At 45.5% G+C, this 26,815-nt stretch overlaps 1 protein-coding gene and 1 pseudogene across 2 annotated transcripts in view; both read left to right on the forward strand.

Moving 5' to 3' along the window:
* The first annotated feature begins 1,163 nt into the window (after positions 1 to 1,163).
* Positions 1,164 to 1,926, forward strand: LOC100408565 (non-selective voltage-gated ion channel VDAC3 pseudogene; annotated as a pseudogene).
* A 9,618-nt stretch (positions 1,927 to 11,544) lies between these two features.
* EVL (Enah/Vasp-like) overlaps positions 11,545 to 26,815 on the forward strand; it is a 194,301-nt gene continuing 179,030 nt past the window's right edge. For both annotated transcript variants that reach the window (XM_035261459.3, XM_078335749.1), the window contains exon 1: positions 11,545 to 11,804. In XM_035261459.3, the coding sequence (XP_035117350.1) occupies positions 11,800 to 11,804 (5 nt within the window). In that variant the 5' untranslated portion in view covers positions 11,545 to 11,799. The remainder of the gene's footprint in view (positions 11,805 to 26,815) is intronic.

Raw genomic sequence — 26,815 nt, forward strand, 5'->3', positions numbered from 1 at the left:
AGTCCGGGGTCTCTTGCCATTTTAATAATATTAGCTCTTTCAATCCATAGATGGATATCTTTGCATTGATAGGTTGTCTTTAATTTCTTTCAGAGACATTTCATAGTTTTCACTGTACAAGTCCTAACACTTCTTTGGTTAAATTCAGTGTCAATAATTCCTGAGTATTTTATTCTTCTGATGTCGTGTAAATAGAATTGTTTTCTTAACTTCATCTTCAGATTGTTCACAGCAAGTCTATAGAAACGCAACTGATGTTTATATGCTGATCTTATATGCTTCGCCCTTGCAGAACTTTTTATTAGTTCTGATAGTTTCTGAGTGGATTCCTCAGGAATTTCTATATGTAAGATCATGTCATCGGAAAATAGAGATGGCTTTACCTGTTTTTGTAACGAAAGTCCTCTTGGAACACAGTGACATCCACTCACCTATGGTCTATGACTGTCTTCAAGTTAAAGGCCAAGGGAAGTCGTGTATTCCCGGAACCAAGCTGGGTCTGGCTGCCTTTTTTCGAGGCCCAATAATGAGAAGCAGACAAACTAGTAAAGACGGGAATTTATTGCTGTAACCGGATACAGGGAGAAGCTGGAGATAATTCCACCAGACCAACTCAAAGTGTTACAATTTTCTTAGTGCTTATATAGGTTGGGGTTATGTGCCTATGTGCAGTATAGCATTCATGTAAGTCTACTGGTAACTAATTTTATTTCAACTAGAAGGTCAGAGGCAAAAATGCTTGCGGGAGACAGGCCCTTGGAGTGGAGGTCTTTGATTTCGTAAGAGCCAAAGAAATATTTTTTTTATTTTATTTTTTTGAGACGGAGTCTCGCTCTGTCGCCCAGGCTGGAGTGCAGTGGTGCCATCTCAGCTCACTGCAACCTCCACTTCCCGGATTCATGTGATTCTCCTGCCTCAGCCTCCTGAGTAGCTGGGACTTTACAGGCACGTGCCACCGTGCCCAGCTAATTTTTTGTATTTTTAGTAGAGACGGGGTTTCACCGTGTTAGCCAGGATGGTCTTGATCTCCTGACATTGTGATCCACCCACCTCGGCCTCCCAAAGTGCTGGCTTACAGGCTTGAGCCACTGTGCCCGGACAGATTTTTCTAAGATATATGTAACACACCAACTTACTATGATCTAGGAGAGGATGCTAAGGATATGGCTTTGGCATGGCAAAGTTAGACCTGAAAACCAAGTCTTGTAGTGGAGTGGAATTTTCTACTTCTGGTCATGCTTACACTGATAACAGGGAAAGCATCAGGCAACCTAGAAACCAAATATAAGGTCTATGACTCTGAACTTACCTCCAACCAAAAACAGAACACAGACTCTTGGGACAGAAATCTCTTCGGAGAATAAGTTGGCTGAAGGTCAGAAATTGACTCTTGATCTCATATTTATACCAAACACAGAGTGGAAAATTGAAGGCCTCCTATAAATGGGGTTGTTTTAGTATTGGCAGTAATGCTGATATAGATTTTTCTGGACCAACCATCTATGGCCGGGCTGTGTTGGCCTTTGACGGGTGGCTTGTTGGCTATCAATGAGTTTTGACACAACCAAATCCACATTGTCACAGAATAATTTCACCCTGTGTTACAAGGCTGCAGACTTCCAGCTGCACACACACTGAATATGGAGGTTCTTCTATTGACCAGAAGGTTAATGAGAAGATTGAAAGGTCAGTAAGCCTTGCTTGGACGGCTGGGAGTCACGACACTCGTTTTGGCATTGTGCTAAGTCCAAGCTGGGCTGTGGAACTTGTCTCTCTGCTAAAGTAAATAACCTCAGCCTGATTGGACTGGGTTGTACTCAGACCCTTCAACCAGGAGTCAAATTGACCTTATCAGCTTTACTCGCTGGAAAGAACTTCAATGCGTGAGGTCACACGGTTGGCTTAGGATTTGAACTGGAAGCTTAATGTGGTTTGAGGAAAGCATCAGGTTTGTTCCTGGAAGTGAAGAAAAATGAACCCACTATGTTTTGGCCTTAAAATTCTTCTGTGAAATTTCAGCCAGGCACAACGGCTCACGCCTGTAAATCCCAGCACTTTGGGAGGCCAAGGCGAGCAGATCACAAAGTCAGGAGATCGAGACCATCCTGGACAACATGGTGAAACCCCATCTCTACTAAAAATACAAAAATTAGCTGTGCATGGTGTCACGTGCCCAGCTACTCAGGAGGCTGAGGCAGGAGAATTGCTTGAACCCAGGAGGCGGAGGTTGCAGTGAGCCGAGATCTGCACTCCAGCCTGGTGACAGATCCAGACTCTGTCTCAAAAACAAACAAACAAAAAATTCTTCTGTGAAATTTCAAAAGTGTGAACTTTTTATTCTTCCAAAGAATTGTGGCCGTGCGCGGTGGCTCAAGCCTGTAATCCCAGCACTTTGGGAGGCCGAGACGGGTGGATCACGAGGTCGAGAGATCAAGACCATCCTGGTCAACATGGTGAAACCCCGTCTCTACTAAAAATACAAAAAATTAGCTGGGAATGGTGGCGCGTGCCTGTAATCCCAGCTACTCGGGAGACTGAGGCAGGAGAATTGCCTGAACCCAGGAGGCGGAGGTTGCGGTGAGCCGAGATCGCGCCATTGCACTCCAGCCTGGGTAACAAGAGCGAAACTCCATCTCAAAAAAAAAAAAAAAAAAAAAGAATTGTAATCCTCCCCACACTGAGGTCTAGGTATGGCTAGTCCGTCCCAAGGGAGGCGCTTGAAGGCATGCCAGAAGTCGTCATGTTTGCGCCACAGTTCTGCAGTGTTTAAGGGTGTTGTTCCTCAGCGACAGTGTCGTGTCATGTTAGGGGAGACCATCTGACACTCCAGTTTGTACCTCAGACCCTGCATATCCCACACCATTTTTTCATGATCTTGTAATATATTGATCTCTGTGCTATCGGGAAATCTTTGGTCTTGCATCAGAGTAAAATAAAATAAACCCATCACATTAAAAAGAAAATGTGGAGGCCGGGCGTGGTGGCTCACGCCTGTAATCCCAGCACTTTGGGAGGCCGAGACAGGTGGATCACGAGGTCAAGAGATCGAGACCATCCTGGTCAACATGGTGAAACCCCGTCTCTACTAAAAATGCAAAAAATTAGCTGGGCATGGTGGTGCGTGCCTGTAATTCCAGCTACTCAGGAGGCTGAGGCAGGAGAATTGCTTGAACCTGGGAGGCGGAGGTTGCAGTGAGCCGAGATTGTGCCATTGCACTCCAGCCTGGGTGACAGAGCAAGACTCCATGTCAAAAAAAACAAAATGCTTGCTATGTCTGATTAAGTTGTGTGGGCCCCAGTACCTTCAAGGCCTGTCTCCTGTGGTGGCAGAGTGATTATTTCTATGATTATTTATTGGTCTGGAGAGCTGCCTTAGACGGTCCAATGGATCTATTCATCCTGCTGCCTCTGTTACCTTGACTTGTCTCTGATTTCGTCGATCCCAGGCAGGCCCTGGCACTAGGAAGGTAAGCCTGGCTCCATTATTTTGGTTTGCTTGACCACGTTTCACTTCTAGCTTGATGTCTGGGCACCGAGTTCCCCAGGTTTCACTATGTGGTCAGTGTTAAGGCAGCTCTGTGTGGACGTGGCTCCATGCAGCTGAGGTGCTATACTGTGTGGCGGTGGCTCCGTGTACCCGGGGTGCTATGCTGTGTGGACGTGGCTCCGTGTACCCGGGGTGCTATGCTGTGTGGAGGCGGCTCCGTGTACCCGGGGTGCTATGCTGTGCGAGGGTGGCTCCGTGTACCTGGGGCGCCACGCTGTGTGGACGTGGCTCCATGTAACTGGGGTGCTACGCTGCGTGGAAGTGGCTCCGTGTACCCGGGGTGCTATGCTGTATGGAAGTGGCTCCGTGTACCCGGAGTGCTATGCTGTATGGAAGTGGCTCCGTGTACCCGGGGTGCTATGCTGTGTGGACGTGGCTCCGTGTACCCGGGGTGCTATGCTGCGTGGACGTGGCTCCATGTAACTGGGGTGCTACGCTGCGTGGAAGTGGCTCTGTGTACCCGGAGTGCTATGCTGTGTGGAAGTGGCTCCGTGTACCCGGGGTGCTATGCTGTGTGGACGCGGCTCCGTGTACCCGGGGTGCTATGCTGTGTGGACGTGGCTCCGTGTACCCGGGGTGCTATGCTGTGCGAGGGCGGCTCCGTGTACCCGGGGTGCTATGCTGTGTGGACGCGGCTCCGTGTACCCGGGGTGCTATGCTGTGTGGACGCGGCTCCGTGTACCCGGGGCGCTATGCTGTGCGGAGGTGGCTCCGTGTACCTGGGGCACCATGCTGCGTGGACGTGGCTCCGTGTAACTGGGGTGCTACGCTGCGTGGAAGTGGCTCCGTGTACCCGGAGTGCTATGCTGTATGGAAGTGGCTCCGTGTACCCGGGGTGCTATGCTGTCCTGGCGACTCTCATGCAGGCCTGTCTGTGTGACTGTCAGGGAGAACTGGCCTGCCAAAGTTGTGACACACCAAATGGCTTCTAAAAAGCCAAAAACGTGGATCAGCTGGTCCTCTGCAGAAAGTGTGCTGACCCTTGTTCTGCAGTAGTGTCTTTTCTGGTTTTCACTGCCTCTAATTAATTTCTTAATTATGTATTTTCTATTCTCGAGTTTTTTTGTTTTCCAGTTGCTCTGATGCAAGGCCTTCTTGACTCTCCGGGTAAGTTCTCTGTGACTCCCCCTTTAGCCATGTCACACTCTGATTGCTCTGCCTGGCGGAAGACTGTGCCTCCCTGGGTGGGGAGACTGGAGTCTCGCTCTGTCACCAGGCTGGAGTGCAGTGTCGCGATCTCGGCTCACTACAGCCTCCGCCTCCCGGGTTCAAGCGATTCTCCTCCTCAGCTTCCGAAGTAGCTGGGACTACAGGTGTCCGCCACCACGCCCAGCTAATTTTTGTATTTTTAGTAGAGATGGGGTTTCGCCATGTGGGCCAGGATGCCTCCATCTCTTGACCTCATGATCCTCCTGCTTTGGCCTCCCCAAGTGCTGTAATTACAGCTGTGAGCCACCGCACGCGGGCGACTGCAGCCTTTAAACTTCCCAACGCCCCTGAAACGTCTGCTCACATTCAGAGGCCCAGGCCTCCCAGCCTCATAGTGAATGAAGTGCCGGGCTCCCGCAAAGGCCTGGCTGCCAGGGTCCCCATGATAACTGTGATACAGCAGGCAGGAAAAGCAACCCGGAAGTTTCTTCCCCAAAGCTGATGGTGAACGGGCCCCAAAGCTAGAACTTGATGATTGGCTGGGAGAGAGGAGGGATTTTGGCTTTCCTAGGTGTGAGCTGGGTGGGGCTTCCCTTCCCAGCTGCCCCAGAGCTCCTGGGAAGGGGCACAGACTCCATTAGGACCCGTAGGCCTCTCAAGGATGGCTGGCTGGTTGTCCCAGGCATGTACTTGACTTAGTTTTCTTAATTCAGTTAAATGGAGATATTAAGTTCCTGTAAAGCCAGAACACTCAGACTTGGCTGCAGAAGAGCAGGCCGGTCCTGTCCAGTCCCAGGAGACGGCCAGGTGGGAGGGGGTTCCCTGGGGAACTTGCGCCAGCCTGCCCACGAGGCGGAGCCTCGGGAAGCTCACAGTGTTTGCAGCAGGGAGGAGCCTGGTCCCTCCCCTTCCCGTGTGGAACGTGGGATTCCAACTGCAGGTGGGAAGTGCTCCAGCGGAGGGACCTGGCCTTGCCAGAGTTCCTGTTTCCCCGTTTTCCCCCTTTTCATTCAATCAAACCCTGCTTTACTCACCCGTTAAGCCATCTGTGAGCCTACATTTTCGTGGCTGTGGGACAGACAAGAACCCCATCTTTAGCTGTACTAAGGAAAAGTCCTTCAACACTAGTGGGGCGGGAGACTACGGCCTGGAGGCAGGGAACCCAAGGACTCCCAGACCTAAATCAAATGGAGACACTTCAGCTATGCCAGGAGATATCCTCTCCATTTACATAGGGTGGACACCAAGTAACCAGTGGAAACCTCTAGAGGTTCCACTAAAAACCCCAGAAAGTTCTATAACTGGGCTGTTGAACCCTATGCTCGCCCGCTCCCGCCCTGTGCCTGTACTTTTGTTTTCAATAAATCTCTGCTTCTGTTGCTTCGTTCTTTCCTTGCTTTGTTTGTGCATTTTGTCCAATTCTTTGTTCAAGATGCCAAGAACTGGACACCCTCCTCCAGTGACACTAGGTCCTCCTTCTCTCCTCGGAAACAGTGGCACTAAGAAGCTGCCCTCCATAGGACAGGTGGCAAAGATCTTCCCCCAGCCCCCTCTGGCCATACTTCTTAGCGATGGGTCCAGATCTGTAAGTGCCCCCAGCAGAAGGCTGGAGTGCTCCCCGGTATGACCACAGGGCCCTCATCCCAGAGTCACCCCACTGCATTCAAAGCCAGTGAAAAATGATCTTAGGGAAGGTCACTTTTGAGTGGAGGAGCCTAAGAAGGGTGCAGTTAAGCTCCAAGCCAGCGGGGCACAGTGGCTCACACCTGAAATCCCAGCACTTTGCGAGGTTGAGGTGGGTGGATCACCTGAGATCAGAAGTTCAAGACCAGCCTGGCCAACATGGTGAAAACCCTTCTCCGCTAAAAATACAAAAAAAAAATTAGCCGGGTGTGCTGGTGCACACCTGTAGTTCCACCTACTGGGGAGGCTGAGGCATGAGAATCACTTGAACCTGGGAGGCGTAGGTTGCAGTGAGCTGAGATTGTGCCACTGCACTCCAGCCTAGGTGACAGAGTGAGACTCTGTCTCAAAAAAAAAAAAAAAAAAAAAAAAGCTCCAGCTGTGAAGCACAGACCATCTTCAAGGTATGGAAGGCAAAATGGACCAGAAGTAGTTTCTATTTCTGCCAGATGGAACACAAGCAGGAGCTGTGGTTTCCAAAAACACCCGCACACACAGGCTAGTGGTCCCTGACCCACCCAGGACACTTTTTGGGTTGGAGTGGTGGCACTCACGTAGGATTCCTCCAATTCTGAACCGTCCCAGCCCACAGGGCCGAGAGGCTGGCAGTACGAAGAGGAATGAGACTTGCTTGCTGTTGTCATGAAGTTCATAGCCTAGTGGGGGAGTCTGCAAGTACGAAGACAATCTCGCAATCTCGATGCAGGAGGGCGGAGGGTGACCCAGAAACCGTGTGGAGAAGGAGCCAGCAGCTTGCAGTGGGGGAGGGTGGGGCTGAGAGCTCCCGGAGAGGGCTGACACATAAGCAGGATTGAAGATGATTTGCCAGGTAGATTGAGGCAGCGGGCAAGGCAGGAGAGGAGGCAGACACGTGCTGAGGAGCTCAAGGCACATTAAATGAATAAATGAAAACTAACCGTGTTGTGTTTAAGGAAAACAACTGCTGGTAATAACAGAGTTGGGAAATGAGATTGTAATGCTGGGGTTCAGGGGAACCCTCAGTTCTCCCTGAGAGGATGTTTCTCCAGGTTCTTGGTCTATCATTCCCCAAGAATGGGAGAGGAGACCACGGTGCAGTGTGCAGTAAGTGCTGGACTCGAAAGTGTTTGCAGAAAGTGATTTATTTAGGTAGAGAAAGAGAAACAGGAGAAGAAGAGAGAAAGAAACAGCTAACTCTCACATTAAGTGAGAGAATCCAGACAGATGAAATCCAGGAGAGAAAAGCAGCTTCTACACTGAGTGGAAGGGAATAGAGAGATGGAGTTTAGGAGGGGAAGACAGGCTTCCACGAGAGAGTGTTCATGGAAGGGGATCCAAAGATGGAGTCTGAAGAGGTGTGGAAGAAGGGAACTTTTAACCTGGGAGGAACCCCCACCTTCTCTAAGACCCCGGGCCAATGAAAGGAGTTCGTTAGAACTTCCACTGGAGTGATTGACTTTTGACCCAGAACCCCTTAAATCTCCCTGATGGAGAGAGATGGGAGGGGGCCATGGTGCTGGGAAGTCTTGCCCTTAAAACTATGCCCTCTTGTGGACCAGAAAGAGAACACATTCCCTCAAGATGAATGGAGTGAATGAAAAAGGGGTACAGGGTCACAGGTGGTGCCTGAACCCCTGGGACATCTGTGGTTGTCTAAGCATGCTTTATTTTGGATTCTGGTGTGCATCTGTAACTCACGTATGCTGGTTGATATGAACCAGACATGGTCTCATTGGAGAATCATCAAAAGCAATTGTGTTTCTTTCCATTATTTGCGGTGAGTTTCGTTTTGGCAAACACTAAGTAATGGAGAAGACGGTCTATGGGGCTGCCTCCTCAGCAGTGACCCCAGGGCTGGAAAAACTTCAAGAACTGGGGAGGCAGTCCAGGGACTTGGAGTCTGCAGAAATATATGCTCATCTGGCTCTTATTCTGTCACCTGTGTGACCTCGTGGGGCCTCAGTTTCGTCACCCTCTGGACAAGTAGGTTGGATGAGACGCCCTTTGAAGACTTTCTAGTTCTGTTATTTGTGACTCTGTGGCTATCCTGAACCCAACAAACAGCCAAAACCATGTTTCCTTCCTCCCTTACACTGGGAAGTCCAGTCCAGGAGTGCTTGGAGCCATGGGTCATCAGCCTGGCCAAGTGCGCTGCACCCACACATATCAAATGTCATGAATGAATCACTGACTCTGACAAGGAATCTTTTCCAATCCTAGGACTGGTGACCTCCAGAAATAAGTCATTTGGGGGAGCCTCATGTCCAAATGTTAATTTTCTTTTCATCAGAAGAATGGAAAACATGAATTCATGTACTTTTGTTTTTTGAGACAGAGTCTTGCTGCATTGCCAGGCGTCAAGCTGGAGTGCAGTGGCACCATCTCGGCTCACCGCAACCTCTGCCTCCCGGGTTCAAGCAATTCTCCTGCCTCAGCCTCCCAAATAGCTGGGACTACAGGTGCGCGCCAGCATGCCCAGCTAATTTTTGTATTTTTAGTAGAGACAGGGTTTCACCATGTTGGCCAGGATGGTCTCTACCTCTTGACCTCGTGATCCGCCCACCTTGGCCTCCCAAAGTGCTGGTATTACAGGCTTGAGCCACCGCGCCCTGCCGAATTCATGTACTTTTATGGAATAAAGCCTTTGTTCAGAAAACGCAAAACGTGCCAAATAGACTGTGGTTTCAAATTATGCTTTGTTAAGGAAGCGGGGAGGGGAGGTAAGGGGGAGGACACTGGGGAAGGGCAGAAAAGGCCTTTCTTGGGATCTACTTTGTGTGGACATTGCCATCTCATCTGATCTCAGCATCACCTGTGAGATGGGCTTTAGGATTCCCACCTGCCAGAGGAGGAATGGAGGTCAGAGAGGTGTGAGCTGGAGGATTAATACAAGGAGCCTCTGACTCCCCATGCATCCCGGGTCTGTTGACCAAAGACCAATGCCCACTCAGCTGGAAGCACGGCACAGGACGGGATGTAGGTGGTTCCTACCTTAGCCCTTCCTGCAGCTCATGAAGCCCTCTGATGGAGAAATATCAGATGCAAGAAATAACCTCGCCAGGAGCAGGATGGTAACAACTTGTCAGACTTCAGGGCAGCAGGGAAAATACCTGATCTGGAGATCAGAGTGGGCCACATGTTAAAAGAGCATCAATAAACTAGGCTGCAAACAAGCAGGCCTGTATCCCAAGGTCTCAGCACAGGACTTGGATAGGCAGTGACCAGGGGTTAACCTTGCCTCTCCGCAGCACAGCTGGGATGTCCAGATGACCCGAGGCTTGTCCATTTTAGTAATTTTTAGGATGCAACAAGGCTCTCCTGTAGCAAAGAGACCACTCTTGAACTTGTGAAGAGAGGGACAAATGAGGTTATGAGAGGCTAAACCTAAGGGGCTGCTACCAGGGCTGTAGGATATCATGGTATTGTCAGGTTTGACAACTCTGGCTTAAACAAATACAGGAAGGAAAGCAGAGACGCTACAACCAGTCGCTAGGGAATTCTATGACCTGTACACGGTGAGGGAGGGACAATGAGACGGGGGGAGACAAGCACATAGAGACCCAAACTGCAACCCATGACCTTGATGTTCAACCCCAGCAAACTGGAATGCATGGGCACTGGGATTCCGAGTCAGAAAAACACTACTTGAGACTTGGCTCCACCATTTACTATATCTTGGACAATAATGCTTAACACACACACCCTCTCCTCAATCCTGGACAGGAGGAAAATAGCAACTCATTGCCTTCCTAACTGCCAGACACTGACAAATGCCTTAAATACTCTTGTTAAGACCATTTTTTAAAAGTTAGCTATTATTTTAATGTTCTGTGACACAGGGGGAAGGGAGGCAATAGCGCCCATACTGGTAACGCACGAGGAACTGTGTCTTTTTTATTTTTTTGAGACATAGTCTCACTCTGTCTCCCGGGCTGGAGTGCAGTGGTGCAATCTCCACTCACTGCAACCTCTGTCTCCGGGGTTCAAGCGATTCTCCTGCCTCAGCCTCTCAAGTAGCTGAGATTACAGGCACACGCCACCATGTCCGGGTAATTTTTTGTATTTAGTAGAGAGAGGGTTTCACTATGTTGGTCAGGCTGGTCTCGAACTCCTGACCTCAGGTGATTCACCCGCCTCGGCCTCCCAAAGTGCTGGGATTTCAGGCATGAGCCACTGCACCCGGCCGGAACTGTGTCTTCTTACATACGAGGAGTGAGACTCTGGAGGGTTTGGGGTTTCCAGCCAGCAGTGAGGATCACTAAAGCTTTAGGAAAGACAGGGAGTTAAAAACCAGAGACAACCTGGACGAACTACCTGACGCTGTGTATGGTAAACGTGATTTTTCCAGGCTGTGGTTTTGGGGCGCCGAGTGGGCTCTTGTTGAGCTGGGTGAAATACTTCGAATACTCATATCGCCCCAAAGCTGCAACTCTCGATCCCCGCCACGGCTCCTTATTTACAAACAGGGAATCAGTTGTCGGTGACCTCGACGCCCCTCGGATCAGAGATGCCCCGAGTCCGAGCGGGCAGGGTGCTCAGCAGTGCCGGGTGGTGGGAATCATGGGGCCACCAAGCACCGACCCTGGTGCCCCGGGTGGCCTCTGTGAGCTCGGGGGTAGGGCGAGGGCGGGGGCGGGAGGAGCGTCCGCGCGGGAGGCAGCGCAGCGCGCCACGTGCCGCCCGGCGCCCCTCGGCCCCGCCCGACGCCCCCAGTCCCCGCCCGGCCCCGCCCGGCCCCGCCCGCTGCCTCGAAGCCCCGCCCCTCACCCACGCCCCTCGCGTCAGCCCCGCCCCTCGCAGCCTCAAGCTCGGCGCTCCCGGAGGCGCGGACGGTGGGGCCCCGCGCCTTTTGTGTCGGGCTTCGACCACCGCGCGCGCTCATTCACCTCAGCGGCCACGGGCAAAGGGGCGCAAGCGCGCGTAGTTCCCTCGGCGGGCTGCGGGGCGCACAGCCACGTGCGCAATCTCGGGCTCGGCTGCGGGGCTGAGTGAGATTAGCCCGAGCGCCCGCTCGCCTCTCCCTCGAGGACTCGGAGCCGCCGGCACGCTCGCCAGGGGCCGCCGCCCCGAGTCTCAGGCTGACGCGCACGCGCTCCCGCCGCCCGGACCCCAGCCGGCTCGCCCCCTCCCCCTGTCGCTCCTTGTCTCTCGGCCGCGGCCCCCGGGCACGCGCCCGCGCACACGCCGGCCCGGGCACGCGCCCGCCAAGATGGCAGGGGCCGGGGCCCAGCTGTCAGTCGCCGCCGTCGCGGCCCTTCCCCGCAGCTAGCGGCCCCGACGCCCGCCCGGAGAAGATGAGCCCCCGCCGCCCCCCGCAGCCCAGTCAGACGCGGAGCCGCCGCGCCCGGGGCCGGCTCCCCCGCTAGCGCCCGCGCCCCGCGCCCCGCCGCCGCCGCCGCCGGGTTGCCCCTGGCCCGGCGCGCCCGTCCCCGGCAGCGACAATGAGGTGAGTTGGGGCCGGCGCTTCGTAGGAGGCGGCAGCGGCGAGCTTCGGAGGGACTGGGTTGGCGGCCTGCCGTGCCCCCGAGGACGGGAGGGGGACTCCAGGGGCGCGGGGGCGTCCGGAGGACAGCGAGGGCTCTGCAGAGATTCGGGGGCATTCAGAGCGCGGGAATGGCTTCGCGAGAGTCGTGGGGGCGTCTGGAGAGCCGGGAGGGTCTGCTGGGTTCTGGGGGCCGGCGTTCCCCAAGGGGCAGGCGGCGCCGGCCGTAGCTGCTGTGGGGTGCTCTTAGGCTCCGGGGGGCCTGCGGCGGGCGGGGGAGGCGGACCCCGCGGGCAGGTGTGGCCGCGTCCGGACCGCACGAGGACCCAAGCTGGCCGAAGCCCCCGTTCGGTGCCTTCCAGTCCGGAGGAGGCCGGCCTGAAGCCCCAGGCCTTGCCGAAGCCTCCCCCTGCCAGTGCCCAGAGCCGCGTTTGGGCTTTTACAGGCTTAGCTTCCCCTCTACTTGAAACCGGTCACCCCCTTCTTCTCCCTAGTCTGTCCCCCCCGCTTTTTTTTCCTTGCACGCCAGTAAGGTGCAAGGCCCCCAAATGTACCACTCATTGACGCATCACTCAGTCGGGGAGCCTGCTGGTTATCAGGCCAAGAAACAAAACCTTGGTGCACCCAGAAGCCCGGGTGCCCTCCCCCAGTCGCTAAACCCTCCCTTCTCTCCAGAGGTAACCCTATCGTGACTTTTTTTGGGGGGGAGGGTAATTTCCCCCCCCTTTCTAATTTTACTTTCTAAACACGTATCTCATAAAAACTGTAGTTTCTAACTGTGGTTTCCTTTGGGCTGTTTTGTATTTATGTCAGTGAAATAATACAATATTCTTTTGTGTCTGGTGTTTTCGAGATCCGTCCATTACGTTGTACTCGCTATTTGTTCATTTTTATTGTTCTATAGTATTCTGTTGTACGAATATACCACCGTGCGCGCATTCTACTGTTACTAGACGTTTTAGTTGTTTCTAGCTTTGTTGGTTATTAATAATGCTATTAGGAATATTGTTGTGTCTCTCCTGGTGTATTCATTTCAGTTGGATATATATCTAGTAGAATTTTTAGGTCAAAAGATAGCATATCTTTAGCTTTAGCAGTAAACACCAAATTTCCGAAGTGGTTCTACGAGTTGACATTCCTACCGAAAAGTGTATGAGTTCTTGTTGCTTCACATTCTTGTTAACACTTGGTATCGTCAGTCTTACATTTTAACCATTCTGATGATTATGAAATGGTATCTCATTGTGGTTTTAATCTGCAGTTTCTCGTTGACTGATGAGGCTGAACATCTTTTCATGTTTATTTGGTATCTTCTGGCGTTCAGATATCTTACCCACATCTCTTGTGGGATTTATTATTTTTATTTTTTTGGGACAGAGTCTCTCTTGTTGCCCAGGCTGGAGTGCAGTGATGTGTTCTTGGCTCACTGTAATCTCCACCCCTGGGTTCAAGCGATTCTCTCTCAGCCTTTCAAGTAGCTGGGATTACAGGCCACAGCTGGCTGACTTTTAATTTTAGTAGAGATGGGGTTTCACCATGTTGACCATGCTGGTCTCGAACTCCTGACCTCAGGTGATCCACCTGCCTCAGCTTCCCAAGTGCACTAGCCACCACACCCAGCCTCTTTTGGGGGTTTACATGTCAAGAAAATAGTTTCCTGTAACATTTAGAAACTTTACATATGTTTTCCCTTTTATGTTAAGATATTTGGTTCACGTGGAATTCGTTTTTGTGTAACATAATGTGCAGAAGGGGTTACATTTTATTAAATTCCAGTCATCTTCCAGTCTTCCCTTTGGGGTCATTTTCTTTCTGCCTAAAGAATACTTTATAGTATCCTTTAGTGCAGATCTGACAACAAATTCTTAGTGCTTGTCTAAAAACGTCATTATTTATTCTTCATTGTTTTCTTTTTTGTAAGTTTTATTAAGATAAATTTATATACTGTACAATTTACCCATTTAAAGCTTATGGTTTAGTGGTTCTTAGAATATTTAGTTATGCAATCATTACCACATCTAATTTTAGAACTTTTTTTCTGTTTGTGAAGTGTCATTTCATTAGTTATAGAACTCTTGGTTTGCCATTGTTTTCTTTTAGCATTTTAAAAAGCTAATTCACTTTATATATTTATTTTTTTTAATAAACATCCTACATTGTATAATAGCCATAGGTGGAGCCTGGGTTCTCTGCAGTAGAGACTCTGGTCAATAAATTCCTAATTTCCTAATAGGAAGACTTGGTGAATATGGTCTCTTTCCAGAGGTTGGGGATCAGATAGCAGTAGGTCTTTGAGATGACATTAACAGTGGACTTGATGAAGTTGCCCAGGGTGTCAATGCAGTCCCTGATTGAGGTGTGGCAGTCCTTAATGTCAGCTGTCATCAGCAGCTTCTTGGGCATAGGGATCAAGACAAAACCATTCATTGTCTCTGTGGGTGGAGATGAAGTGTACCAGCACAGAGCTGCAGTGGCCTGTCACCTTGCAAGAAATGCTGTGGGGCTTGCCAGTATTGTCCCCTGAGATGCCTCTCTGCACGGGGACAATGGAGAGCTTGGCAAAGATGATGACTCCTTGGATGGTAGTAGCTACCGTCTTGGAGCATTTAACACCCAGACCAACTGGCTATTTTATTCCCCAGTGGCAACAAGTGCCTTGAACCTGGGCAGTGCAAGTCTGCATTTCTACTGGCATAATCTTTAAAAAAAAACTCATCCTTGAGGGATACCCCCAGGAAAAAGTCAATGATCTCAGCCTACTTGATGGGCAGGGAGAAGAGTTAGATCTTCAGGGACTTGATCTTCATGTCCTTGACTAGGCAGCCCAGTTTGATGATGGGGAGCTACTCCTTGTCCTTGTCCTTGCCACCACCAGCTCCATGGCCTCAGCCAACCCTGGATGCCACTGCTTTGGCCTCCCATTTTGGGGCCTCTAGGCTCTCCCACTGCACTGGTCTCATTCCCCATTTGGTGTTTTCTTGGAGAAGTCTTTTAGCATTTTAAAGCTATCCCATTATCTCTGACTTTTTCTGTTGAGAAGTCACTTGTCAGTCTGTTGTTCCTTTGAAAGTAGTCTTATCCTCTGGCTGTTTGTTTATTTTATTGAGATGGGGTTTCAGACTGGTCTCAAACTCCTGACCTCAGGTGATCTGCCTGCCTCAGCCTCCCAAAGTGCTGGGATTACAGGTGTGTGCCACCGCACCCCGCACCCAGCCCTTTCTGGCTGTTTTAAAAATGTTCTCTCTGTCTTTGGTTTTCAGCAGTTTTTCTGTATTGTCCCTAGTATGGATTTCTTTTTATTTATAATTAGAGTTCTTAGGAATTCTTGAATTTGTGGCTTCATGTCTTTCATTGGTTTTGGAAATCATCAGCCATTAGTACTTAAGTTATTTCTTCTGCCCCATTTTTTCTTACCTTTCCTTCTTGGGCTACAAAGATATATGTTAGACCAGCAGTTCCCAACTTTTTTGACACCAGGGACTGGTTTTGTGGAAGAAAATTTTTCCATGGGGTGTTGGGGGGCTGGTTTTGGGATAAAACTGTTCCACCTCAGATCATCAGGCTTTAGATTCTCCTAAGGAATACACAGCCTAGATCCCTTCCATGCACAGTTCACAATAGGGTTCATGCTTCTATGAGAATCTAATGCTGCAGCTCATCTGACAGTCGGCATAGCTCAGGTGGTAATGCTTGCTTATCTGTTGCTTACCTCCTGCTGTGCAGCCTGGTTCCTGATAAGCCACGGACTGATACTAGTTCATGGTCCAAGGGTTGGGGACCACTATATTGTCTATGTCTCTTAACTATTTCTCTGCATTTTACAGGTTTGTCTCTTTGTTCTTTATTGCAGTTATCTCCTCACTTGTCTCTCTGTGTCTCTCCATCCCCCCTCCCCTGCTATTATAATCTGCTATTAAAACCATCCATTGAGTTTTTAATTTCAATTTTTTAAACTACTTTTAAATTTCTTTTTTGTAGTTTTTTTTTTTTTTTTTTTTTTTTTTTTTCAGAGTCTCATTGTTTTGCTCAGGCTGGAGTGTAGTGGCTCAATCACTACAGCCTTAAACCTCCCACCTTAGCCTCCCAAGTAGCTGCAACTACAGCTAATTTTTAAATTTTGTTTTGTTTTGTTTTGTTTTAGAGACAGGGTCTTGCTATGTTGCCCAGACTGGTCTCAAATTCTTGGCCTCCAATGATACTCCTGCCACAGTCTCCCAGAGTGCTAGGATTACAGGCATGAGCTATTGTGCCCAGTTGATTTTTATATTTCTATTTGGTTCTGTTTTATGGTTCCAAGTTATCTGCCAAAATTATCAATCCTGTCTTTTATCTCCTTTAACGTAGTATGTGTAATTATCTTAAAGTTCGTGTTCAGTTATGGCAATATCTGTTAGTTGTTTCTAGTGTCTGTTTCTGTTGGTTTTCATTCATATTATCTTGTCTCCTTATGTGCCTAGTGTTTTTTTTTAATGTGTGCTAAACATCATGTTTGCAAAATTATTTGTAGGAATAATTTGAGGCCTAAGATGATGCTTTTTTCTTCCAGAGGTAATTCACGTTTGCTGTTGGCAGGCACATGGGAGGACTTAGAATTGGGGCTGCCTTTAGTACAGTTTCAGGGATTGGAATATCTCTAAGCTGAGCTGCAGTTCTTGTGAAGACAAACCTGTTCTGTTCACTTTTCCTTCTAATGTTCTCTTCTTCACCAGCACCTTCACTCTCCACCCCAGCGCCAAACTTGTAGCATTCCCTTCAGAAATGACAAACACCTTTCTGGAAAATCAGCCTCAAGCACTGAGCTCACCTGCTCAGGCTCTGACTTGCTTTCCTCCCCCATGCCTCCACACAGGTTTTTCTTACATTTTTCCCAGATTTTATAGTTCCCTTTAGGTAAAGGATTGTTCTGATTTCCTTGGTCCACAGTTACTAGCAGTAAAAGTCTCTGATTTTTGCATTTTCAGGAGCAGTTTGAGTCAATATTCAGTTCTGGAGATTCATGCTACCAGATTATGGAAGCCGTAGAGAACAGTGACACCTACTTTCTTATGTTCTGTCCTAATTGTACTAGATTATCTCTGGCACTTTGTGAAATGCTTTTGGAATCAAGATAACTTTAAGAATAAATCTTTAACTCATCTTAATAAATAATTGAAAAGATAGCAGTTTAGCTCAGGTCATTGCTATAAAGCAAAAGATTTGGGGGGCAGGTGCTTTTATCTCCTTTCCATGGTTCCTTTCTCCTGTCTTGATTTCCTTAATTATTTATTTAATAAAAATTATACTCTAACCAGTCCTCCTGAATAGAACATTTAATTTTTGAGTCAACAATAGCATGAGACCATTCTCAGATCGCATTCTTTGGGATCTAATAAAAAGTCACCAGGCACGGTGGCTCTTGCCTGTAATCCCAGCACTTTGGGAGGCTGAGGTGGGCAGATCACCTGAGGTCAGGAGTTCAAGACCAGCCTGGCTAACATGATGAAACCCCATCTCTACTAAAAATACAAAAGTTAGCCAGGCATGGTGGTGGGTGCCTGTAGTCCCAGCTACTCAGGAGGCTGAGGCGGGAGAATCACTTGAACCCGGAAGGCAGAGGTTGCAGTAAGCCAAGGTCCAGCTTAGGTGACAAAGTGAGACTTTGTCTCAAAAAAAGAGAAAAAAACCTCACGGGTGTAAAAATAAAGGTTTCTAAGTGGTTTTGGAGAATAAAGAACCATTTTTCTTTTTTTTTTTTTTCAGTCAATCATTTTTTACACAGATTTTAAAAATTGCTGCAGACAGTTTAACATGGTTCTCCATTGCAGACTGCTTATATTTAAATATCTATATTTACCTGTATATTTACTTGTACCTGAAGTACTTGGCTTTAGTACATGGACTTAAATGAGTCCAGAGGGACTATTCATTACCTTTATTGTCAGTTTATTTGATTTGATTATTTATAAGCAATTTGGTTTATTGTAACACTTTGCTTTTTGTTCAGTCTTAAATATTTAAAATGAAAGTAACACATCATTTCTGTTGATGGATACTCTCATGAGAGTACATAGATGTGACCTATTGCTGTAAAAGTCTAAAATGTGATATGCAAACTCTGTTCCTTTTGGAGCATCTCAGAAAGCCATAAAGCCGGAAATGCATTCTCCCAAGTGAGCTAAACACTCGAGGCCCATGCCCACTTACCTTAACAAAAAAAAAAATACTATCGTATCAACTTATTCAGTTAATAAAGTATAAGTTTGAGTTTTTCTTTTATTTTCTAGAGTACTGCCTGAATTCTTGTTTTCCTTTTTCTAACATACCCTATGTATTTTCATATCTAAATTGAGAAATCATTTTTTGACGGCATACTATTGTTTGGTACTGGATTAGATGGGGTAAAGAGATGAAAGAAACAAGACACCCTGTCCCCCACTCTCACTGCCCATACACAAATAGTCACCATACCTAAAAGATTTACAGGAACTTACTAGGTCTTTCTGCACTTGCCAAAAACAAACAAACAAACAAAAAACCCACACGTACATATACAATATGCAATATATTCCTGCTTATATATTTGAGTTATTTATCTATTGGGAATATTCTCTTCTGTGAATATTTTCCCTGTCTGCTTTTTATCTTTTAAAAATTTAGATACAGAAGTTAAAATTTTTTTAGGTCATTAAGTTGTTTTCCTGATGATTTTTCCATGTTTCTGACATTGTAGGATATTGTTCTTCTAGAATTTTGATTATCAGACTTTTTTTTTCACTTATACATGAAGTTGGCCCTCTGTATCTGTCAATTCTGCATCTGTGGATTCAACCAAACTTGGATGGAAAACATTTTTTTATAAAAAGGATGGTTGTTTCTATACTGAACATGTACAGACATTTTTTCTTTTCGTTATTTCCTAAACAATATAACATAACAACTATTTATATATAATTTGCATTGTATTCGATGTTACAAGTAATCTAGAGATGATTTAAGGTATATGGGATATATCTGGGCTATATGCAAGTATGACTCCATTTTACATAAGGGATTTGAGCATCCACAAACTTTGGTATCTGAGATGAGTCCTGGAACCAGTCTTCTGTGGATACTGAGTATGACTGTATAACCGTTTTAAAAATTCATTCTTCAAATGGTCTGAAATATGAGGTGGAGACTGCAACTACATTTTTCTCAAAATTGCTAGTTAGATACTTGATCATATCAGTAGTTTATGTGGTAGAGATAACAACATTTTCTGGGTTGGATGGCTGTGCAAACATCTGGATCCCAACATTCTGGGGTGCATGGTTGTAGCTGGTAATGTCTGCATGAGTGAGAATCACCTCTAATCTTCAGAAAGCTTACCTACCCCCCCAGGGCCAGCCTTGTACATGTGAGACATGGCCAATCCAGCATGTCAACAGGTCTGGTTATGAGCCAAGAAGTGCTTCATTTGGACCAAGGGCACTTTATCGATGTTGGAGTTCTACAGAACGTGATGTGATCACAGAATATAACACTATAAAATACACAGGTATAAACACAGTCCTTACTTATCACCCTTAACCTATACTAGCTAACACAGTTGGGTCCAAATACATTTCTGAACCCAGTCCTGCAATCTGCTGGTACAGGGCATTTTCTAAGGTGGCTTTGGAAGTCATGTTAAGAAGACCAGCTATAGGGGCTATAGGGATTCTGTGTGTGTGTATCTTTCCAGGCTCTCTTGTTCTGTCTGTCTGTGTGTAGGCCTGTGCCATTACCATATATGCCTTGTGGACAGTGATTTTAATTTGAGCAGCATCATTGTTTGATTAACATTATTTTGAATTTTGCTGGTTGGGTGATTGTGTTTGTATTTAATTTATAAATTTGTTTTTTGCTTATGTAGTTATATAAACATAATACTTTTTTTTTCTTTTTTTTTGGAGACCAAGTCTTTTGCTCTGTTGCCCAGGCTGGAGTGCAGTGGCATGATCTCGGCTCACTGCAACCTCCATTTCCCAGGTTCAAGCAGTTTTCCTGCCTCAGCCTCCTGAGTAGCTGGGATTGTAGGTGCATGCCACCATGCCTGGCTAATTTTTGTATTTTTTTTAGTAGAAATTTATATTTAGTGTCCGGTCAAACATAAGTCCTTTAAACTTAGTTTTATAATTGTGTATATAAGCTGGGTGTGGTGTCACATGCCTGTAATCCCAGCTACTTGGGAGGCTGAGCAGGAGGATAGCCGGAGGCCAAGAGTTTGAGACCAGCATGGGGGTGGCAGCATAGTGAGATCCTATCTGCTTTTGCTTTTTATGATTTTGGCTAGCACTTCTGTTGATTAAGAAAAATAATAGGCGGGGGCATGGTGGCTCACACCTGTAATCCCCTCATTTTGGGAGGTCAAGGCAGATGGATCACCAGAGATCAGGAGTTTGAGACTAGTCAGGCCAACATGGTGAAACCCCATTTCTACTAAAAATACAAAAGTTAGCTGGGCATGTTTGTGGGTACCTGTAACCCCAGCTACTCAAGAGGCTGAGGCAGGAGAATCAGTTGAACCCGGGAGGTGGAGGTTGCAGTGAGCCAAGATCGTGTCATTACACTCCATCCTGGATGAGAGAGTGAAACTCTATCTCAAAAATAACATAAAATAGAACAACAACAATTTTATGTATACATAATATATATGCCGAATGAATATAAATTAAATCATACTGTTTCACATACAGATTTTTCCCCTTTAAAGAGAATCTGTGTACTGCGCATGTTTGAGGAACCGTGCAGTAGGAATACCCTGCGCTTGTGTACTGTGTATTTGTATTGGGCATTGTACATTTAATATATGTGTATCTTTCCCTTATCAAATATTTGAAAGCATTTAAAATAACTGAATAATAGTCTCTCAGATGGTATACTATGATTTATTCATAGTATATATTTTAATGGTATTGGGACCAAAGGGTATAAACATTTTAAAGGCTATCAACATATACTACCAGAATGTTAATTTTAAAGAAGAGAGAAAGAGATAAAATTACTGAATGGAAGTTTAATCCTGGAAGTTTAACTTGGAGGTTCTCCCAAAAACAAAACAAAAAATCACCAAAGGAAGGACTAGGAAAGGAATCAGAAGAGATTCTGGAGTAGGTAAAAAGGGAGTGGGGGAGATACTGTACCTAGAAACGGTGCAGTTCTGTCTGCTCACCATGGGAGGGAAACCTTTTCCCAGTTCCTCTGTAACGATTAATGTGAAGATGCATTGTCTTTGTCTTTATGGCTGTGTGAAAGACATCTCTTCAGTTTGCAGTTAATATAGATATGTAAAGGGACTTCATAAAAAGAATTTGAGTTAGATTTTAAATGTTTTAGTTTAATTTAACCCCTGTATTCTAAGCAGCTTGGAATTTAGAGTCAGACCTGGATTCTGCCCCAGAGGTACTACTTTTCAGCTGACTGACTTTTAGCAATTTCCTTAACGTTTATAGCCTCCATTTTTCTCAAGTATAAATTAGGACAGTTCACTTTCTTCAGAGGGTTTTGTGAAGATGAAATGAGAGTACATGCAAAGTTCTTAGCTTATGATATTCAGTAAAGGTTAGTTATCTACCCCACTCCACCCCACCCCAGCCTCACCACCCTGGATTTATTTTCTAGAGTTTATCTTCCATGAGGATATGGGACAATTCTTGTTTCAAATATTCTGTCCTTTTGTCAGATTACTATATAACTTACCTTCATATGTGATAAATTTTGGTTTAGAAACTGCACTTGCTATTGATACAGCAACTTCTAAGAAAGATCCAGCGACATTATCTGCAAAAGATGAAATAGACAAAGCTAAACCAGGAGGCATAATATTTGGGGGAATGGGAGATAATTGTACCAGAAAACTTAGATTAAGAAATAGTTACTGCAGTCGAGCACACTTAGCTGTGAAATTCATGGAAGTCATGGCAAAAAGGGAGAGGTAAGCCAGTGTGCGCCTCTCTTTGGGTAATAAAGGAGAGATGTGCCATTATATAGCTCTAAAGGATCTATATATTATATTTTTATATTTTTATATAATTACAATATCTTTATGTTATCGTTATATAGCTCTATAGATCTTAAAGAGACAGTGGACCTTAAAAGAGTTTGGTTTTGGTAGCGTCTTACACCCTTTTCCAGTACTTTTCCCATGTGATATATTTGTCCTGGACCTCTTCTTTAAAAGGTTCCAGCACTCTCAACCGTTCTCTGGGTCCTGCCTGTTGCTCTTCTGCCTCTGTGGAGTTGTGTTTATTGCACTGATCTTCTCTTCTCCCTTCTCTCTCCAAGAATTCTTAAGTAAGAAAAGATCTGATGAGCTAAATCACACAAGTTGATCGCAGTCTAGCTGCTTCCTTTTCCTCTTTACTTTGCTAACTTCTTAGCCTTGAAATCTTAGTTAAAAGATCATTTCCTTGGGTAGGCAGTCTTTGACCCTTAGCCTGAAGGCCCTTTCCTGTTAATTTCCCGTATTTCCTTTTCTGTAACTGTTTGTATGTATGCAATTACTTAAAATTTCCCTGTCCTACTGAAGTCTTCATAAAGGTAGAGCTTATGCTTGTTTTGATCTCTGCTAGAACCCCAGAGCCTAGCACTGGTACTTGGCACTTGGTAAATGTTTGACACTGCCACCTATACCTAAAATGGATAGTTGATCGTGGCGTTCGTCCCAGCTTGGCATGGATCCTTCTAAGGACAGCATTTCAGGTAGCCACCCCCAAATAGTAAAAGCTAGCATCCAAGCGAAGCCTGTTTTATTACGTGCTTAATGACTTAATGCATTACTGGGGTGACAGTGATTTAGTCTATTGTGTCCTTACTGCTGCCGTAAGACATGATTTGTTTGGTGATGTGTGGATGGGTATTTTTTTTTCTGTGATTTCTTTGTAAGGATGTTATCCACTGTAACCCTTAATATCCCAGATGTTTCTCCAACTTTAATATGCATAGGAATCACTGGGGGGATGTATATGTATGTGTCCTTCCAAAATGGAGATCCCAGCCCCATCCCCAGGGATGAATTTTCTTTCTTTCTTTTTTTAAATTAATGAACTTTGTATTTTAGATCAGTTTTATGTTTATAAAAATCAAGAAGGTAGTACAGAGAGTTCCCATACACTTCTCACACACATATGGTTTCTCCTGTTATTAACATCTTATATTAATGTCCATTATTACTGAAAACATTATTATTTTTTATTTTAATTTAATTAATTTATTTATTTTGAGATGGAGTCTTGCTCTGTTGCCAGAGTATTCTCAGGCTGGAATAGAGTGGCACAATCTTGGCTCACTGCAACCTCTGCCTCCCTGGTTCAAGTAATTCTCCTACCTTAGCCTCCCGAGTAGCTGAGACTACAGGTGCTTGCCACCATGCCTGGCTAGTTTTTTGTATTTTTAGTAGAAATGGGGTTTCACCATTAGCCAGGATAGTCTCTGTCTCCTGACCATGTGGTCTGTCCATCTCGGCCTCCCAATGTGCTGGGATTACTTTATTATTATTTTTTGAGACAGAGTTTTCTTTTGTTGCCCAGGCTGAAGTGCAATGGTGCGATTTTGGCTCACTGCAACTTCCGCCTCCCAGTTTAAAGCGATTTTCCTACCCTAGCCTCCTGAGTAGCTGGGATTACAGGTATGGGCCACCACGCCTATCTAATTTTTTTATATTTTTAGTAGAGACAGAGGTGAATTTTACCATGTTGGTCAGGCTGGTCTCAAACTCCTGACCTCAGGTGATTTACCTGCCTGGACTTCCCAAAGTGCTGGGATTACAGGCATGAGTCACTGCGCCCAGCCGGCATTATTAATTAAGGTCCAGCATTTATTCAAGTTTCCTTTGTTTTTACCTGATACCCTTTTCTGTTCCAGGGTTCCATTCAAGACATTAGTTTAGTTTTTATATAACAACGTTTAGTTTTTATATCTCTTAGGCTCCTCTTGGCAGTGACAGTTTCTCAGACTTTCCTCATTTAATTTTGATAAATCATATTTGCTTACATTTTGCTTGACAGATACATATATATTTAGTACCTACTATATGCAAGATAGTGGGACTAGGGATAGAGTTATGGAGATCTACATAAGCCTCAAGGAGTTGATAGCCAAGAAGAATAGTATGGGGCATATGAGATGAAAGTATCAGAAAAGAGATATGAACAACATAATTTTTATTTATTGTTGTTGTTATTACATTTGAGATAGGCCTAGGGGAACTGGCAGGATATTGACTGGGCTTATCTTCTGTTTTGGTTCTTCACGTTTGTACTTCCTTGAACTGGTCTTTCTTCGAATTGGCTTTTCAGATGCTTGAAGATAATGGATTTCAGAAAGTCTTGCCTTTTCTTGGTTAAAAGTCCTTGGTCTTGGCTGGGCATAGTGGTTCACACCTGTAATCCCAGCACTTTGGGAGGCTGAGGCGGTCAAATCACCTGAGGTTGGGAGTATGTGACCAGCCTGACCAACATGGACTAAAAATACAAAATTAGTCTGGCATGGTGGCTCATATCTGTAATCCCAGCTACTTGAGAGGCTGAGGCAGGTGAATTGCTTGAACCTGGGAGGCAGAGGTTGTGGTAAGCTGAGATTGTGCTATTGCATTCCAGCCTGAGCAACAAGAGTGAAACTCTGTCTCAAAAAAAAAAGTTACTGGTCTTTTAGCCGTTCATTACTAATTAGTGGCCCTTCTGAGTACCTTTTTTCCCTGAGCTCTGACCTGCTGAAGTCCTTTAGCAATTTAGATCTCTAACTTTGGCTTGAACACAGAAAGATGTTCGGTCTGGCACACAGATGAAACTGAATACAAAATAGAAACATACTACACCTTAGAGCCTCTTTGCTGATAGATCAAAATCAAATGTGTGTTCAATAGCTCATGCCTGTAATCCCAGCACTTTGGGAGGCAGAGGCGAGTGGATCACCTGAGGTCAGGAGTTTGAGACCAGCCTAACTAATATGATGAAACTCCATCTCTATTAAAAATACAAAAATTAGCTGACTGGTGGCATGTGCTGTATCACATGTAGCCTCCAGCTACTCAGGAGGCTGAGGCATGAGAATCACTTGAATCCAGGAGGTGGAGGTTGTGATGAGCTGAAATTGCACCACTGCACCCCAGCCTGGGTGACAGAGTGAGACTCTATCTCAAAAATAAGTAAAATAAAATAAAATAAAATGTATCCACTGGCACTGCTTCCTTCAACCACTGAGATTTCTAAGAGAACAGCTTCAGTGTCCCATTTATGAACATTTTCTTTCCTGGGAAAAAGGAAAATGCTCTCCTCAATTTGTATCATTAAGCAAAATTGAACTGTAAGCAACAGACTGAATCAGATGGAGTCCCGATTAGAGGAGCAGCACTAGGAAGAGAACCAGCTGGTGCTTTCACAAGATAAGAGTGATATGCTTCAGAGTGTCCAAGGTGATGGGTGATGAGGGAGTGTGACTGTGAAGTGCACATGTAGTAATAATTCCACAAATATTTATTGAGTTTACTGTGTCGATTTCTGGACCATGAATTAAAGACATGGTTTTCTACACATGTATCCTAGTCCCAAGAAGACAGAGCATAAGTGCGTGCAATTTAGCATGTCTACAACTGGACTCAACTAATCCTACATTTATGAGCAATTGTTTTTTGACAAGAGCGCCATGCAATTTAGTGGAGGAAAATAGCCTTTTCAACAAATACTGGGACAAAATGTCCACATACAAAAGAATGAAATTGGACCCTACCTCACACCATATACAAGATTCAACTTAAAGCAGATCGTAAACTTAGGTGGAAGAACTAAAACTTTAGAATGCTTGTAGGAGAAAATACAAAAGTAAGTCTGTATGGCCTTATGTTAGGTGATGGTTTCTTAAAAATAATACCAAAAGCACAAATGACCAATAAATAAATAAATTAGACTTCATCAATATTAAACATGTTTCTGCTGAAAATGGTACTATCAAGAAAGTAACAAGACAGTCCTCATAATGGGAGAAAATATTTGCAAATTATGTATCTGATAAGGGATTTATATCTAGACTATATGAAGAACTCTTATATTTTGCTATGGTCTAAAGTTTGTTTACTCCCAAAATTCAGATGTTGAAATACTACCCCCCAAGATGATATTATTAAGAGGTGGGGCCTTTGGAATATGAGTAGGTCATGAGAGTTGAACTCTCATATATGGGATTAGTGCCCTTATAAAAGAGGTTTGAGGGAGCTTGTTTGCCCCTCTTAGCAGGCGAGGATGCAGCAAGCAAGCTCTGACCATGAGGAAAAGGCCTTCACCAGATATTTAATCTGTTGGTACCTTCATCTTCGACTTCTCAGCTTCTATAACTATGAGAAATTAATGTTGTTTGTAAGCCACTCAGTTTCTGTTATATTCACTATAGCAGCTTGAATAGACCAAGACATATCCCAACAATGAAAAGACAACCGAATTTTATAATGGGCAAATGATTTGAATAGATACCTTTCTAAAGAATATAAGCAAATGGCCAGTAAGCACTTGAAAAGGCACTCAGCATCATTAGGCAAGAGGAAATGCAAACCAAAACCTCAATGAGATATCATTTCATACCCACTAGGATGGTATAAATAAAAAGACAGATAATAGCAAATGTTGGTGGGGAACATTTCCCTAAGTGGAAACAACCCAAATGTTCATGAATTGATGAATGGCTAAACAAAATGTGGTATATCCAATACAGTACAATAAAGTAATGAAATACTGATACTGATACAACATGGATGAACATTGGAAACATGCACAATGAAAGGTGCAGTCACAAATGACCACACATTGTATGATTCCATTTACATGAAATGTCCAGTATAGGCAAATCTTTAGAGACAGAATGTAGATTAGTGGTTGCTTGGGTGGGTGGAAGATGGGGGACTTAGGGTCAGTATGAGAATGAGGCATAACTACTAATGTGTACAAGATTTCTCTTGGAGATAATGCAGGTATTCCAAGATTTAATTA

This window comes from Callithrix jacchus, chromosome 8 (genome assembly GCF_049354715.1).
Source record: "Callithrix jacchus isolate 240 chromosome 8, calJac240_pri, whole genome shotgun sequence".
Classification (NCBI taxonomy): domain Eukaryota; kingdom Metazoa; phylum Chordata; class Mammalia; order Primates; family Cebidae; genus Callithrix; species Callithrix jacchus.